General features: G+C 33.9%; 3 protein-coding genes across 3 annotated transcripts in view; 2 read left to right on the top strand and 1 right to left on the bottom strand.

The window, feature by feature from the left end:
• LOC125814297 (protein CutA, chloroplastic) overlaps positions 1 to 17,754 on the top strand; it is a 154,945-nt gene that overhangs the window by 43,613 nt on the left and 93,578 nt on the right. The window lies entirely within an intron of this gene.
• On the bottom strand, positions 673 to 5,206 carry LOC125814289 (uncharacterized). The gene is made up of 6 exons (XM_049493759.1): positions 4,644 to 5,206; positions 3,720 to 3,810; positions 3,458 to 3,618; positions 2,167 to 2,194; positions 1,921 to 2,029; positions 673 to 951 (listed from the first exon to the last, which is right to left on the bottom strand). The coding sequence occupies exons 1-6, from the start codon at positions 4,902 to 4,904 to the stop codon at positions 870 to 872; spliced, it is 732 nt and encodes a 243-aa protein (XP_049349716.1). The 5' UTR covers positions 4,905 to 5,206; the 3' UTR covers positions 673 to 869.
• Positions 7,011 to 17,751, top strand: LOC125814098 (serine carboxypeptidase-like 18). The gene is made up of 7 exons (XM_049493553.1): positions 7,011 to 7,066; positions 10,360 to 10,539; positions 16,824 to 16,896; positions 17,064 to 17,185; positions 17,320 to 17,433; positions 17,540 to 17,609; positions 17,668 to 17,751. The coding sequence occupies exons 1-7, from the start codon at positions 7,011 to 7,013 to the stop codon at positions 17,749 to 17,751; spliced, it is 699 nt and encodes a 232-aa protein (XP_049349510.1).

Genomic DNA, 17,754 nt, shown 5'->3' with positions numbered 1-17,754 from the left:
CCTTGTAATTCACATTTTATCAAATATCTACATCATCTTGAGCATGTCTTCTGCGTATTGTGTTCTTCCATGACTGCACTCGCTCTATCTACATATGCAGAAGCATTCAAGAATCACTTTGACATTTCTTATTTCAATTTTCCGACTCTCATTTGGTTAATTGACTTGATCACAGTAACTGCTTGACTCGCGTAAGAAAGAGTTTGAAGTGCCATACGAAGAACCTTTAAAAATCATCCAGGATCATATAAAAATTAATTCATAACTTATGAAGTATTTGTCGATACATCTTACGTAGTTAACTTCTAAACTTTAATCTGCAAAATTCTTTCTCAAGTGTTATTTTTTTTTTTCCTATTCCAACTCAAAATTGTCTAAATGCTTACTAGATATCATTGATTAACCTTTTTCTTCGAGCTGAGCGGTTTATGTATAAACAAGTAGATGGAAGCAAGTGGTCAATCAACATTCTTACATTCGTGTTTTTTTTTCCTCAATTTCGAGTCTAACGTCCAATCTGCCTGTTTGAAATTAAGCCAACAAGCATTAGGGCAAATAAAATAAATAGTCAACACTCACACTCCACAACTGGAACGAGAGAGCTGTAAGGCGGTAAATTACTAAATAATTCAGAAGGCATCATGATCAACTGCGATCAGTAGAGAGAATCAATAATCAAACAAGATCATCAGATTAAGCCCAATCAATCTGCACGCAGGCTATTCAATTGGCGAAATATTTACATGATTAAACAAAGAATGACATTTATATTACACGTTAACGAACCAACAACCTAATCCAGAGGGCACAAGCAAATGTTACAACGTGCAGGCGAAGCCTTGGGATTTCAGCTAAGCCAGAACTGCTGCTTATAAGAGCTTTGATATAACACGGCAGGAAGTCCAGAATGCTGCTGATGCAGCTCTTAGAATAGCTGGGTTTTGGTATATCCTGATAAAAGCACACATATTTAGGCAATGATATCAATAAGACTTGCATTCGCTAGGATTTACTAGTATCCTTCAATCTTCCGAAGAGGCATTAAATATCATACTAAACAAATAAATCGAGAATATGCCAAGGATAGAATTCAGTTTAGTCTATTAACGCAAACATCAATTTCCGATTTGGCAACAACTGATGTATCATGCTATGCAAACTAGCTCAAGATTAGAGCACAAAGAAGATTCTACATGACCACTCAGTCCCTTGTTTCTTTCCAATTCACATTCAATCAGTTTTGAAGACGATTGAAACTGATTTCTCCCCTTCTCCACATTCATGGATTATAAACTTATAATAATCTAGCAATGAGCACAGTTTGACAAACTTGGGTGCAGCTTAGAGTATAGTGGGATTATACTGGGTATGTTGTTTATTTTGTTGTTGAGTACAGCTTAAAGTGTAACATGTTTATATTCTTTTTGGTTTCTCCTCTTATATGGTGTTTTGATTTGGGAAACCTAGTGATAACCCATTATGATGACGTGGCAGGAGCTTTAATTGGAGAGAATCTGTCCAAGAAAAGCGAGAGAATACATGGAGCTGAAAGACTACAGGCTCATTCACCAAGGCTAAAAGATTTCCTTGCTTAATAAGTGTCTGGAAATTGTTTTGCACTTCTTAAGCTATAAGCACTAGTTTAGCCCTTGCTGTAGTCTGCAGTGGGAAGAAGATTATGTTCAGCTGTCTTTCTATTCTGTTTCCACCTTACAATGAGCAAAACATGCTTTGAAGTTGTTATTGAAAGAACAAGTGCAGACAAGGAAAGAAACAACTTTCCTCAAAAAAACATTTTACACAGAATATTGTCATCTCTGAGTACATCAGACATGGAGATAGAAGAGAGCAGAACTATTTTACCCAATTTTGAAAAAGAGATAGCAGAACTACTTTGCTGAATCAAATAGGTTGGCTTACCCAATAGCTGTAGCCCCCCAAGATGCTACATTGTAAATAACTTTGCTTCCATCCCATGCCTTTCGGAGCTTTCCTTTCTTCTTTTTCAAAGAGAATGTCTTGCTGAGAGCTGTGAAGAAAATCTAATGTCACTTTCCTCGATCCAACTTTTAAAAATGAATTGAATCAGAGTGAATGAAAACAAGAGTTTTCTTTTATAAGTATCCTTAGAAGAAATGTGGGAAGAAAGCAAGAAATTCAACTAACCATCTTGGAGTTGGTTTGGTGTCAAATCCTGCACAAATTAGTGCAAAGAATTAAACCTCCTAGAGAGGAGGAGACACTAAAAGTAACTTTGAACAGTAATTGTGATTATCTTTCATCCTATATAATGATACGAGAGCCGTGAAACTATTCATCATGAATCAGAACAGCGAACTCAAAACACAATTGGCACTGGAAAATTATTTTCAATCTTATCGACCAAAATTGATCAATTAGTCAACTAATATCTTTTTTGACAATTTATCAACTAATGCTCTTACATCAAGGTCCTTTCTGACCAAAACACAGAGATGTGAAATGACATTCAGCAAGACAAGTGAGCAGATTTTGGAGAAGAGATACTCCCTCTGTTTCTTCATTTTATGTAACATCATTTTTTTTTTGAAAAGGACTTTATGTAACATCATTTGATAAGGTAGACAATCGAAGATGTCGATTTCAGTTTCGTAACATATTACTATTGGTGGAAACAACATAAGGATGGTTATTGAAAAGAGAACTTAATGGAAAAAACATCATATCAAATTCTACTTTGAACAGTACAAAGAAAAAATAATTGAAGTTTGTTCAAGCAATATAAAAACTATTTGTAACATAGTTGTCGAAATCCAACTTTTAAATTGTGTCATAATTTGGGGGAGAGGGGATAGCATTAGATCTTTGCAGGCTTTTAGTGGCTTACTATAGAAGGAATTTCTTCAGACTACAGAAAGCAAATGACCTGACTATTAGGAGAACCAGGAGATTGATTTTTTGATGAAGTAAGATGTTGTATTAGAAAGGCATCAAGAAGATGCAAATTACATACACAAAAATATGGTTAACTCCTGAGAACAAAAACACCTATTTAATCAGGGAGTTACAGCAGAAAGGTTTATCTACTAGGACTTCTCCGCTAAGATTGCTGTGAGCCACTCCACAAAGTCTATCTTTCTAATTTTAATAAGTTTCTACTTTCGAGGAAAGTAAATTATGAGTGGAGTAGCAACTATATCATTCTCTTATGTCTAGAGGGCGACAAAGTACAAACAAACTGCTAAGATAAGGATAAGAACACAAGAAAATGACAGAGATGATTAAAACTAGGTAAACATTTTCTTTATGAAGTCAAAAGGTAAGCAATTTAATGAATTGAAATAAACACATTTACAAGGAAAACCAAAACACTGGATGTTGCATTGAGCTATGTTTTAACTTGAGGAAATAAAGGAAAGAACCAACACTTTAAGGAGCAAGAAGATCGGGCCTGTTTCTTCTAAGGAAACATACATACCTTAGTCTGCTTAAGAGATAGCAGGTATGCAGCCATAAAGCAAGCTATACCATCCACTATATCTTCTTGCCTAACTAAAACATAGTCTTCTCCGTCTAACTCAGGATCTCCACCTTCCCAAAGGTCATTCTCATTGACCATGTCCCATGAACTTCCTTCTTCTACAACACAATAAAAAAGGAAGCTATTACTACCATGATCCCACTTGAGAAGGAAACTGATAAGACTTCAGGTACAGTTACCAACTTTCTGGAAAACATACCAGCTAAGTTTTGTGGAACAGATGCTTGAGCATTTTCTAGCTTTTGAAGGAAATCTGAGCATTGAACTCTAGATTTCAGGAGATCTCGCAGCTGCACAACAAAAGAGACGCGCAAAACGCACTTTCAAACTTTTTGCCGTGGTTGATGTTCACAGAATTTAAATTAAACAAGTGGATTGCCTAAATCCATCTATCCAAACAATAGAATGGGACAGTGGCATTGGTCTGCTTGAATCACTAATAGTCAATCATTATTCAATACAAGTGAAATTAATGCATCTGCTAGTTGAATAAGAAACCAGCAATCTTCAATAGCAAATATTGTATGTAATAACTTATAAAAGCATAATAAGGATGACCAACTCAAATAAACTAACATAGTACATGCCAATTCTTTTACTATGCAATTAACGTTGCGCATCAACTCAAAGTCCGAAACTAAAAACCCTTTTAGAGATTAAGGCAGCAGTACAAGTACAAAAACTGTCTCAAATTAGAACCACAAAATAAATGCAATTATGATAATTATAGCAGTGATATTCAAAAGCACCTTACAGTTCTCTGACTATGATGAGTATACGGAAGTACATACAGCTTGATTTCTACAACTCTCCTGATATAACCTAATATTTGCTAATAGGACTTTCTAGCTAACTTAGCATATATAACCATATGCTTTACATCTCTTCTCTATTTTTTTCTTCAATCGAAGTAGATGAATTTTCAAATTTCTCAGCTACAGTTAATCGCTGTATAATCTCTTTTCCAGCTCAGCTCATGTTTTACATTAAAAGATGCCAACTAAATCAATTCAAACACTTTTTAGCATATATACAAAATATTTCACAGCGAATACAGCTGAAAAAGAAATTAACAACTACTATTTCACAACTATTGACAGAATTACAAATAATTAACGCTGACCTCATCGGTCTCAACATCCGCAGACGGAGTAGAGGAGCCTTGACCGGAATCTTCCAAAGCATCCTGGTCAACATCACTGCTAGAATTGGATTCATCGGTGTCATCCTCAACGGAACCAGTAGTACTAAGCAATTCAAGAGCTCGTTGGCATTCCTGCAGCACAGCCTCGAGCGTTTTTCTCTTCACCTTAATCCGATCCTGGTTCGATTTAGCTCTCACCAACTGGATCGGCTTTGTACCTGTCACCTCAACCACCTCCATGCCCCTAACAATTCAAACACACATATACATACACAAAAAAAAAAGAAGTTTCGCCGGTATGTATATTGTAGAGATAGAAGGAAAAACTGCAGATAACGATAGTTAAATTTATCGGAATTGCAGAAATTGATTGAAAACCTCCATGGATTTTGAGGTTTTTTTTTAAGAGAAGATGGAATTTGGGAAAAGGGCAAAAAAAGGTGAATTGTAGAAAACGAATTTGGGTGAACAACAATAATTGGACTCCGTGTTCAAGTGGTGGCGTGAGCCGCCTGCGTTTTGTTACGAAATTGTTTTTACGTTTTTAGGGCCCAAAATGAGGTGCGCCTACGTTCATGACGTGGGGGATATGTGTCATTTGTATTATAGGTATTTATTTTGGATGTTACCCAGGTGGTGGAGAAACAAGTCAATATTGGTTTTTTTTTCTAAGCTTTTCGTATAGTTTCATAATAAATTATATTGTGTTATATTATACTATAGTATGATGAGGTAAAACTATTATTTATAAAAAAATTAAATAAAGTGAAGTAAAAGGCGAAATGAGAAAAAGAAAAAAGTAACAATGTGATCACATAGAAATTAGATTTAACAATACAATCATACGAAATAGGATTTTTCATCGTTATCTAATGAAATATGTAACAAAATGATAACAATTAATCAAATACTATTATATTTAAACTAACAATACAATAGATAACGACATCTAAACAAAGCTTAAGAGTTCCATAAGCTATCATGTAAACTTTTGTATCATTATTATTAATAATATCCATCTCATATTCTCTCCGTTCATAAAAAGGTTCACCCTTATATTAATCAGAAACAAACTTTGATTTAATTCAATATTAGAATTGTTCAAGAACGTATAAGAAGATTAAATAAATTCATCATCATTAATATGAAAACTCAATATCCTGCATGTTCGGACTTAGATATCAATCATATAAATAATATAAAATTGACGCCCAATATTAAATAAAATCATAAATTGAAATGAACCTAATTCTATTTATCGAGATAAGAAACAAACCTCGAGTCTTGAATCCAAAATTTAGCTCATAATACTATGAAGATTACCTAAAATCATAGGAGGAGGCAGAGGCACATCAATGATTGTGGTGTTAAGCTTTAACAAATAACAAGGTGTATTTTACCAAAAGCAAGAAGTTTATAAACGTAAGCATATACTATATAATATTGAATGACCTAAGTTACTTAATTCAATACGCCAACTAATGAGTTTTTCTTTTATAGAAGATCAAGGATATTCTGGGTTTTTTTATATCATAGGGTTAGCATCATGAGTAAGATTTTTTAACAAGGAAAGATATATATGTTGGCATCCCAACATGATTAACAAATTTAAAATTGCAATTGAAGTAGGAATAATCTCTCACCTCCATTAATATTTTGGTTAAATTTATACAATTTTGAAAGAGATAAGTATGTAGGTGTGTATGAGTTTCTCTTTTTAGGAAGAGGCTACTCTCCAGTTTCCTCCAGTGCTATTTCATCTAGTTGACACGTGTCCATTTAATTTTTAATGAATCAGATTAATTTTCTTGATCAAATATTATTAACCATGGTTATTAGTAATTCTCTCTCCTCTCATTCCTTTCTCAATCAGCAAAGAAACACTTCTTCCCCCTCCAAAACTCTCCGAAAAACAGAGCAATCAAAAAATTGAAAATTAAAATTACATCAATATTTTAATGTTTTTACATTTACATTGAACAACTAGGGAGAGTCTCAAAAGAGAAAGACTGAAATGGAGTGATTAGCCCCAATTAAAGATTACAGTTATAAATACCACAAGAAAAGATGACCCAAAAAATAAATGGAGAATTTCACAAAAAAAAAAGTATATGAAAAAATATTTTCCTACCCATTTTTCGTGCCCTTTCAAGATCTTTTAGTTGGCTTTTGCAGAAACTCCAAATTGAAAAAATTGATGTTACGAAGAAGACAACAGAGTTTTGTGGATCACCATTGTGACCGAACCAAGCTTCAAAGAAGTAGTCTCATGGATTGGATTTTTTAAATTTTCTAACCCAAGTTCATCCTTTGAATTTTGTCTTCTTTTATCACGATGTGAAAATAATGGAAAGAAAAAGCTTTGTTGTTAACAAAGCAAATTCTTTGTTGATTGAGAAAAGGTTTGTTGCAGAATTAAATGAGAAAGAAAGAGATGAGAGAGGAGAGTGAAAGAGAAATAGTAATAACCATGGTTAATGATATTTGACCATGGTTTAAAGACTGCTTTATTTAAATAAATATGGACCATTAAATTTTAAAATTGACAGATGTCATTAAGTTAAATATGCACAAGATCAACCAGAGAGATTAGTGTGCTGGAGAAGAGCTTCTTCCCTCTATTTACAGACTAAAATGATATTATTATCATATTCAAGTTGTTAACTCTAAACATTAAGAGCATGTTTGGATTGGCTTTTGGCTTATGACTTATAAGCCAAAAGTCATAAGTTAGGATTTCTAACTTATGGCTTTTGGCTTATTTTTGTTATTTTGACTTTAAAATAAGTGCTTAGAAGCACTTTTTAACTTTACCAAACACTTCAAAACTGCTTAAAAGCTATTTTGGTTTACAAACACCTAAAATAAATCAATCCAAATGGGCACTAATTCAGTTAATGTGATTGATTGGATTGATTAGGGAGACAATGTTAGTCTAATTGTCAAGACGAGCATCTTAATCAGGGGCATAGCTACATAGTCTTTAGAGTGTCCAATTGGACACCCTTCGTCGAAAAATAACGTATTGTGGACACCCTTAACACAATAAGGTGTTGTAGCCTAGTGGTTTAAGGTGCCTTGAAATAGTAATTTATGTGAAAGTCAGAATCAAAATTTTCTGTTTGTTATGTTATATGGAAACACTTACTCTGAATCCAAACATGAGGTATACTATTTACTCATGAGAATATGGATAAACTAGTATTTTACCCAATCCATTTGTTATTCAATCCATTTTTACCCATATCAAATATGGGCGAATTGAATTATTACCCATTTTATGTTGACCAATTTTTAACCCACCCATATTGCCCATTTGCCACCACTAATCTGAATGAACACTAATGTTAGTCTTTTTTTAGATGAACAATATTAAATATACTTTATTTTGTTATATTGTATCATAAAACTAAAAAGAAAAAATCCTATAACTTTTCAATATAAAATAAATTTATGTAATTACAAGGGGAAAATATTTTTAATTTCAAAGTAAATGAATATTTGTATTTTAGGACTAAAACATGTTTAATGCACTTTAAGCAATGTCCATACTAATACATGATTTGCTTAGTTTACACTATTATTTGTTATCTATGTCACTCCCCGAAATAGGGGGCGTAACTCACACTCGATACCCTAATACATCGAGTTACCCACTAAAACATACTAGCTAAACCAAACTGTGAGACAAAAAGATTGGGCAGCACAACCTCTAAAAAGTGAAGCCTAGACCCAGAGGTCATGACCTGAATGAGAATAAACAATACAAACAATGGTAGACAAACCGAAAAAAAAATAAAGATGTACTATCTAGCCGACGAGGCCACAACCAAACACATACCTACTTACACACACATATATATACATGCCAAGCCTATTGGCTGGAGGTTGAAACATACAAAAAGAAAGCCCAAAATAGTGTGTCCACAATAGCCTCTTTGAGTGACATAAGCACTGTCGGGACAAAACCCCGACTATACCTAAACTATACAACAAAAGTAAACATCCTCTGATAGCCCCAGGACAAGATGGAGCTTACCAACTCACATACATTTCAGAGTTATGTTGTATCATTGCATACACATAGAGTTGACAACATGTTTTTAAACAGTTTGTTTCTTTATATTGCACTTATTTTAAATTGCTTTATATTGAAATGAGTTCAGTCATATTGAGTTGAGTATCCAGAGTTGAGTACCCAGAGTCGAATAACATATCTTTGAGTTGAGTATCTTATCCTTGAGTACTTCTGAGTTGAGTAAGTTTGAGTAGTTTTGAGTATCCTTGGGTATTCCTTGAGTTGAGTAAGTTTGAGAAAAGGTTAGTATGTTTCCATTTTATCAAGTTTCAAGCTTATGTTTAAGCTTTAGAATTCCTCTTACATGCTCGTACATTCCACGTACTGAGCCATCTGGCCTGCATCTTCTCATGATGCAGACACATGTATTCAGGATCATCAACAGGAGATTCATTGATACATCCGGGAGTTCGAGTTAGCTATGGTGAGCCTCCTTGTTTCCGGAGGATTTCATTTACTTTTCAGTTTAGTCAGGATGTCGTGGGTCTTTGTCCCGACTTCCATCTTTATCAGTTAGAGGCTTCATAGATAGTCAATATAGTTGAGAAATCTGTATTATTCACTTTATTTTGTTAAATGTTTTAAAGACTTAAGTTGCCTATTTATGACGAGTTGAATATATTATTTATTTTATTCGGAGTTTTTCTTAAGTTAAAGATTTGTAAAGTTGAGGGCATGAATTTTATTCAGTTTTTAATCTTTTGCATGCTTGAGTTAGTCTTCCGCTTGTAGTCAGCCAGGATAAGGGTTCGCTTGGGGACCAGGAATGGTCTTCGAGTGCCGGCCACGTCCAGGGTGTAGACTCGGGCCGTGACACTTAATTATGCTTCATAGCTATAGTTTGCATATTTACGGGTTGTAGCTATAATTTAAGCTGTCTCGTTTGTATAATTCGCGGGTACATTAGTATAATTTAGTTATTTTTGTATAAACTCAAAATAACAAATTTATACAAATACAAACATCAGAAGTGTAAACAGTAATACAAATTATATTATACAAATTTCGAATTATACAAAAGTTATACAAATTATATTATACAAATTCTGAATTATACAAACGTGCGAATTATACAAAACCAAGAAATTGAGCCGCGTAATTATAGCTAAAAGTAGATCGCGAATTGTAATTAAAGCAAACTATAACTATGTTAGGTAATTTACTAATATATATTTGCTTATACGCGTAATTTTCCCTAAAAAATCACTCACCCAACCCATTTGGCTAATTCATATTTTACCCATATAAAAAATCACTCACCCACCCATTAAAATATGGATAGGTTACCAATATATGAGTTCATTTTGCCGGCATTAATTCAAATTCATATTGGGAAGTTGACACGTGAAAAATATGCGAGAATTGCATGGGCCCATGAAGACAAGAAGATAGATATTTATTGCTCATTATCTAATGTTGATTGTTGATTCCATATTTTATATTCCCAGAGAGTTTGTGAAGAAAGAAGAAAAAAAATGGTCAAAAGAAAGCAAAATAATCTTGTGCATTGCTGCAATCTGTTTTCAGTTCTTCTTGTTGTTTGTTGCAGAAGAATACATTTTCCAGAGTGTGTTGAGGCTGAAGTTCAGCATTGAATACTAAAGATGTTGTTTTCAGGTACATAGGAGTGGGTGATTCAGATGATGTTCAACTATTCTACTACTTCATTAAGTCTGAGTCTAATCCAAAATCAGACCCTCTTATTTTATGGCTAACTGGAGGCCCTGGCTGCTCTGCTTTATCTGGCCTTCTCTTTGAAATAGGTCCAATAACGTTTGAGCCAGCGGAATATAAGTTGTATGATTTTTATAGATGCTTGGTGGAATCACTAATGCGCACATTTTGGGGCCCAAGTGTGAGTTTGCTTCACCAAGGCCACAAAAATGAATAGGCCAAAGAAGGTCTCTTGATGAAATGCTATATCTTGGACGACTAAGATATCGAGTAAGAATAACCAGTTCTTATCCCTTGACAATCATCCACTCTTTAGGGAAATACTTTTCTGCTCCCTGTGTTTTCTACAACTCAAATTTTAGTATTTTGACCCTATCACCTATGATTTGGTACAAATTAAGGGTGTGTTTGGTACGAAGGAAAATGTTTTCCTAGAAAATATTTTCTTGGAAAACAAGTTGGATTTTGACTTATTTTTCATGTTTGGTTGATGAGTAGAAAATATTTTTCGAAAAAGATTTTTTGTGTTTGATTTATGAATGAAAAATGTTTTTGAAAAATTTCTTTTATTCTTACTAGAGTAGAAAATAATTTTGAAATTGAAAATATTTTTTTAAAAACAAACTTAATTTTTTTTTGGGGTGGGGGCTGGTAGGGGGTGGGGGGGTCGAGGGTAGGGGTGAAAAATTGAAATTTTGAAGTTAAAAATATTTTTTTTTAAAAAAAACTTATAATTTTTTTTTTGGGGGTGGGGGGCTGGTAGGGTGTGGGTGGGGGGGTCGAGGGTAGGGGTGAAAAATTGAAATTTTAAAGTTAAAAATATTTTTTAAAAAACAAACTTAAATTTTTTTTTTGGGGGGTGGGGGGCTGGTAGGGGTTGGGTGGGTAGGGGGTCGAGGGTAGGGGTGAAAAAATGAAATTTTGACGTCGAAAATATTTTTTAAAAACAAACTTAAACTTTTTTTTTTTTTTTGGGGGGGGGGGGCTGGTAGGGGGTGGGTGGGTGGGGGGGTCGAGGGTAGGGGTGAAAAAATGAAATTTTGAAGTCGAAAATATTTTTTAAAAACAAACTTAAACTTTTTTTTTGGGGGGGGGCTGGTAGGGGGTGGGTGGGGGTATGGGTGGCAGGGGGACCGGGTCGGCCCGCCCCGGCCCGCGACCGGTCCGAGAACCGGCCCGCCGGACCCGGTCCCGTTTGAAGAAGGCGGGATGGGGGATTTCGGGATAGGGGACCGGTACCGGTCCGGTTCATCCATTGGTCCCGGTCGACCCGGCCCGGTCCCGGCCCGGATGAACCGGCCGGTTCGCGGGATCCCCTAACAATTTTTTTTTTTTTTTTTAAAAAAAAAATTCTATCCGTTGGGCAACGGCTAGTGGGCCCCCCCAACGGATATTTTGGCAGTTTTTTCCCCCAACCAACACCCCCTACCACCCCTACTTTTAATAATTACTTTAAACCCTCAAGTTATTATAAATACACTTTAACCCACTTTTAATATTATAAATACCCCTCTATCCCTTATTATTTCTTACAAAATTATATATTCTCTCATCTATTTTTTATATTCTTTCAAGGCTCAACTCTCAATCTTAAGTCTCAAATCTCAATATTTTATTTCATTTAAGTCTCATATTATATCATAATACATATATTTCAATTCTAAGTTTTCATATTATATATCATAATATATATATATCTAAGTTTTCATATTATATTTGCTATCAAATATTGGAGTTCCAAATTACAAGTTACAAGTTACAAGTTACAACAAACTACAAGCTTCAAGAATCGGTTATAACGTCTGCTATTAACGCAGACGTTTGGTACATTCGTTTCATAATATTTATATTTTATTTTTCGTCATTAATTTTTGTGTTATTATTATTTTTATATTATACTTTACATATAATTAAATATGAGTTCTAACAAAAAAGATATCGGTAAAGGAAAAGAGAAGGAACCAAGTGCCATTAGTAGATTATTTAATTTTACTAAAAAAAGTAGTAAGGAAAAAAATAAGAGTAAATGTGGTGGTACTTCTAGAGTTAGATTTAATACAAATGATTCTACTTATGTTGATGATACTTCTTATAATATTGATTCAAATGCTCAACTCGATCATGAACTTTTACAACAAATTTATGGTGATAATCCTTATCTTGATGAAAATTCAGGTGAAGAAGTAGAAGTTGGTTCGGGAGAAGATGAATTAGAAGATACACCTACTAGTCCGGTGACAAATGTTCCAAATGAAACTACAAATTCAACGGAGCAAAATTATGGACGCCCACCCCTTATACCTCCTACAAGGGAGAAGGTGAAGTATCAACGCCCTAAAACTTCTGTTGTGTGGCAATTTATGACTTTAGATAAGGAAAATTCTATTGCTATTTGTAATAAATGTAAGCAACCTTTTAAACATAAACAAGGTGGAGGTCAAGGTGGGACGGGGGGCTTAAATAGACATTTGTTATCTTGTGTGCCGATTCAATATAAAGAAGCTAAATCATTAGCCAATAGAAAAAAAAAGAATTCCAGTTAATGATTTTGATATTAATGTTAATGAATCGGTAGGGGCTTCTAACATGGTTCAAGGAACATTAGATCCTTCTAACCCCGGTGGTCCACTAACACAACGTAAATATAATAAGGAAAGAGATCGTGAAAATTTAGCTAAAATGGTTTCTGTTTGTGGTTTACCTTATAGTTTTCCTTCACATCCCGGTTTTATTGAATATATTCAACAAACTTATAATCCTAATTATAGAGGTTTTTCAAGAAATACTGTTAAATTTGATGTTTTTGTATATCAAGGTAAACATTGTCAATATCTTCGTTGTGTGTTTAGCATATTAGATTGTAGAGTGTCTATAACTTCGGACATGGGTCGTAGTGTTAATGGACGTGATTATTTAACTGTTACAGCACATTGGATTGATCATAACTGGAATTTACAAAAAAGAATCTTAAGTTATAAAGAATGTGTAGAGAAAAAAACTGGTGCATATTTAGCTTCAAATATTTTGAGTGTTATAGATTATTACATGCTTATAGATAAAGTATTGTCTGTCGCATTAGATAATGCATCTAATAATGTAAACGCTGCTAGTATGTTAAAAATTAGATTATGTCCAATTGATGATAATTCTTTTCATGTTAGATGTGTTGCACATGTATTAAATTTAGTTGTACAAGATGGTATTTCATTATTTGAATGTGGTTGTATGAAAATTGAATATGCTGTTGCCTGGATTTTTTATGCTAATAGACCTGCTAGAATTATGGAATTTAATGAGCGTTGTGTACTATGTGATTTGCCACCAAGAAAAATTCCAAGACATATTAAAACAAGGTGGAATTCTTTTTACGAAATGCTTTCAGTTGCTTACGAATATAGAGGACCCATACAAATGGTGTTTAATGCTCATAATGCTGACCCATTAGACAGAATTTGTGAAGAAGATTGGGAAGAAAGTAATGAACTATTAGAATTTTTAAGACTTTTTTATGATGCAACAACCATGCTTTCTGGAATTTATTATCCTACTATTTCATCAGTATTAATAAATATTTGTGCTATTTCAATTCAATTTTCTAAATACAAAAATATTGAAAAATTTAGAGTTGCAATTGAAGGTATGATTGAAAAATTTTAAAAATATTTTTTTTTCCTATTCCTCAAATTTTTTTAACTGCTACTTTACTTCATCCTGACTATAAATTACAAGGTGTGCAGGGACTTGTTGACACTTTTTATAATACCTTAGAAATTTCACCGGAAATAAATCCAACTAGTCAAATGTGTAAGTGTAGCATAAAAGTAGAAGCAAAAATTTTGTATGAAAAATATAGAACTACAGGAAATATTCAAGAAGTTGGTCAAACTTCTAATCCTCAGAGTAAAGCTTGAATTTCAAGTTATATGCGAGATTTTCTTGGTCTTAATTCTACTAACCGTGATGATTTTGAAGAATATCTTAATCAATCTTTAGAAACAGTGGAAGACGAAAATGGCAATGAAGATTTATTAGCATGGTGGAGGAGGCGGAGCGTTGCATTTCCAATTTTAAGCAAAATGGTTCGTGATGTTCTAGCTATTCAAGCTTCATCAGTTGCATCAGAGGTTGCTTTTAGTGCGGCAAGGTTTCAACTTGGCGATCATAGACATTCATTGGCGGAAGACAGTTTGGAAATATCAGTTTTATTTAGAGATTGGGTCAACGCCGAAAGGAGAAATGATAATTTGCCAAAGTTAAGTTCCAAACAAGAAGCTTGGATTAATGCGGTACTTGGATCTAGTGATGATGAATTAGAGTCACAAGAGTTTCTAGCAAGTTTGCCAACACCGGAGGATGTTACCGTCGATATGATGCGACAATTAGAATTGAATTTTAAAGGAAAATACAAATATTAGATTACATCAGAGAACTAATTGAAACAGAACCCTTCCTAGAAGGTGGCTGCGTAAATTAGTTACTCATCTAATATTTGTAACAAATATTAGTTTTACATATGAGAACTTATTGAAACTGAACCCTTCCTAGAAGGTGGCTGCGTAGATTAGTTACTCCACTAATATTTGTAAATTGTAACTTCTAAGTTCTAAGTTGCAATTAGATTTTATTGAATAAATTTGAAGGCTTTATTAAGTCTTTTTTATATAACTATTGTCTTGCATTTTAATTTTAATATATTCATACATATTTACATATATACTAATTTGTTTGAAAATAGTTGAACATAATAAAAAGAGAACTAGCTATTACAAAATTTTATAATAAGGAACAAATGTTAAAAAATGGAACTTTAATACATCAACTAACACCTAGATTATTAATAAAAAAAAAAAAAAGAAGGAAAATTCAAAGTATTGCACATAACGTCCTTTTTTGGGGCCTTTTCTTCAAAATCAAAATTTCAAGTTTAAATTACTTTAAAATATTTAAAAGACAAATTTGAACTTCTCAAATTTGTAATTTCAAAATTGAAAATTGAAAATTGAATTTGAAATTTGAAAGTTGAATTTGAAATTTGAAATTTGAAAGTTGAATTTGAAATTTGAAATTTGAAATTTGAAATTTGAAGTTTGAAATTTGAAGTTTGAAATTTGAAGTTTGAAATTGAAATTTGAATTTTGAAATTTGAAAACTTAAGCATTATTTATTAGCTAAAAATGTTATTGAAAAAAAATCAAATAAACTAAAAATGTTATTCAATAACATATAATTTCAATACAAATAAATAAGTATATAAAAAATAAAAAATCCCCCGTCCCGTCCCCCCAAAACCCGACCCATCCCGTATATATAGTGGGACGGGATGGGACTTATTTTTGTCCCCCCAATCCCGGTCCCCCCAAAATCCCCCCAGATCCGTCCCCCGTCCCGTCCCGTCCCCCTTCGTCCCGTCCACCAGTCCCCGTCCCCGTCCCCTTGCCAGCCTTAGTGGGGGGTCAAGGGTAGGGGTGAAAAAATAAAATTTTAAAGTCGAAAATATTTTTTAAAAACAAAACTTAAAATTTTTTTTTGGGAGGTGGAGGGGGGGCTGGTAGGGGGTGGGGTGGGGTCGAGGGTAGGGGTGGAAAAATGAAATTTTGAAGTCGAAAATATTTTTTAAAAACAAACTTAAAATTTTTTTTGGGGAGTGGGGGGGCTGGTAGGGGGTGGGTGGGGAATGGGTAGGGGGATCGAGAGTAAGGGTGAAAAAATGAAATAATATTTTTTAAAAACAAACTTAATTTTTTTTCTTTTTGAAAGGGGTGGGGGCTGAAAGGGGCTTGGGGGGGGGGGGGCGAGGGTAGGTGGTAAAAAATAAAAAATTGAAATTAGAAATATCTTTTAAAAACAACTTTTAATATATTTTTGGGAGGGGTGGTGGTAGGGGGTGGGAGTAGGGTGAGGGTGGGGTAAAAATATTGAATTTAAAAACAAACTTTTAAATTTTTTTTTGGGGGGGATTGGTTTGAGTGTAGGGACAAAATAAATTGATTTTTTCAATAATTTTTTTTTTAATTGGAAGTTGGAAGAGAGTTTGGAAAATGTTTTCCTTAAGTTTTGAAGGAAAGTCATTTTCCTTAAATTTGAGGAAAATGAGTTGATTTGGAAAACATTTTTCAAAACATTTAATCCAACCAGACATGAGAAAATTGGAAAATATTTTCCGGAAAATGTTTTCCTTCATACCAAACACACCCTAAAGTGATAATGCATATTTTAGTTGACTTACAAGTTTATATACACAAGGCATATCTTGCATTAACCAACTTGGTGTAAAACCGGGTGAGGACAAGTCTTCTTTCCTCTATCCAGTGTCATGGCTTGAATAAGGAAAAACATGGACCTCTATTCTGATCTTTGCACTTCATTGTTATTCATACTTTACCTTCTTTAATTTTTTGTCATGTTAGTTTGACTGGGAAAAGATCTCTTGCCATTGGGCTGATGGTGACAAAGTTAAGAGAGGCACTCCATGTTCGAAGAGTAGGTTTCCTTTTTCCTTTTCATAAAAGGAGAATTCTAAAGTGTTTGAAGCAGCAAAAACAAAACTGGGAAAGCATTAGATATTTACCTAAACCAGTAGGTCCTTCAGCGGATCTCACATTCTCCCCAAGACGTTGGTTTCTAACTAGAGATCTTATCCCATGCAGGGAAGTATTGGTAAATGGAAGCGATGTGCTGGTGATGCTTTGCCTTTCCAAATAATAGTAGAAAACAGCATTCCGTATCATGCAAATCTCAGTGTGAAAGGCTATAGGTCCTTAATATACAGGTTGAGTAATTATATCTTGCGTCTATAAAGTTGTAAATTTGTTGCATAAACAATAGATCATGACACGATGGTCCCTTACACATCAATAGATTATTTATGTGAATTTACTAAATTTGCTGTATTTCATAAAACAGTGGAGATCATGACACTATGGTCCCTTACACATCAACCGAAGCTTGGATAAGATCTCTTAACTACTCGATTGTTGATGATTGGCGACCATGGATTGTTGATGGTCAAGTTGCAGGGTAAGTTCAAAACTAAATGAATGTTCTTTGATTTATGTTTGAAACATGCCTCAACCTGAATTTTTCTTGTCTTCCTTTTTCGTTCTGTTGGTACTAAAACATGCAGGTATACAAGAACATATTCAAATAAAATGACATTTGCCACAGTGAAGGAAAGCTACTATTTGACTTCACTTGTATTATTCTCTCCTGTTTCTTTAGCAAGTTAAACATTTTTGTTGAACTGTTGTGCAGGGAGGAGGACATACAGCTCCAGAGTACAAGCCTGTTGAATGTCTAGCCATGCTGAGAAGATGGTTATCTTATCAGCCTCTCTGATCA

Source organism: Solanum verrucosum, unplaced genomic scaffold (assembly GCF_900185275.1).
Source record: "Solanum verrucosum unplaced genomic scaffold, falcon-dt-bn FXZP01000230.1, whole genome shotgun sequence".
NCBI classification, from domain to species: Eukaryota; Viridiplantae; Streptophyta; class Magnoliopsida; order Solanales; family Solanaceae; genus Solanum; species Solanum verrucosum.
Note: the sequence above shows the minus strand (reverse complement) of the source record. Positions and strands in the feature narration are given on the sequence as shown.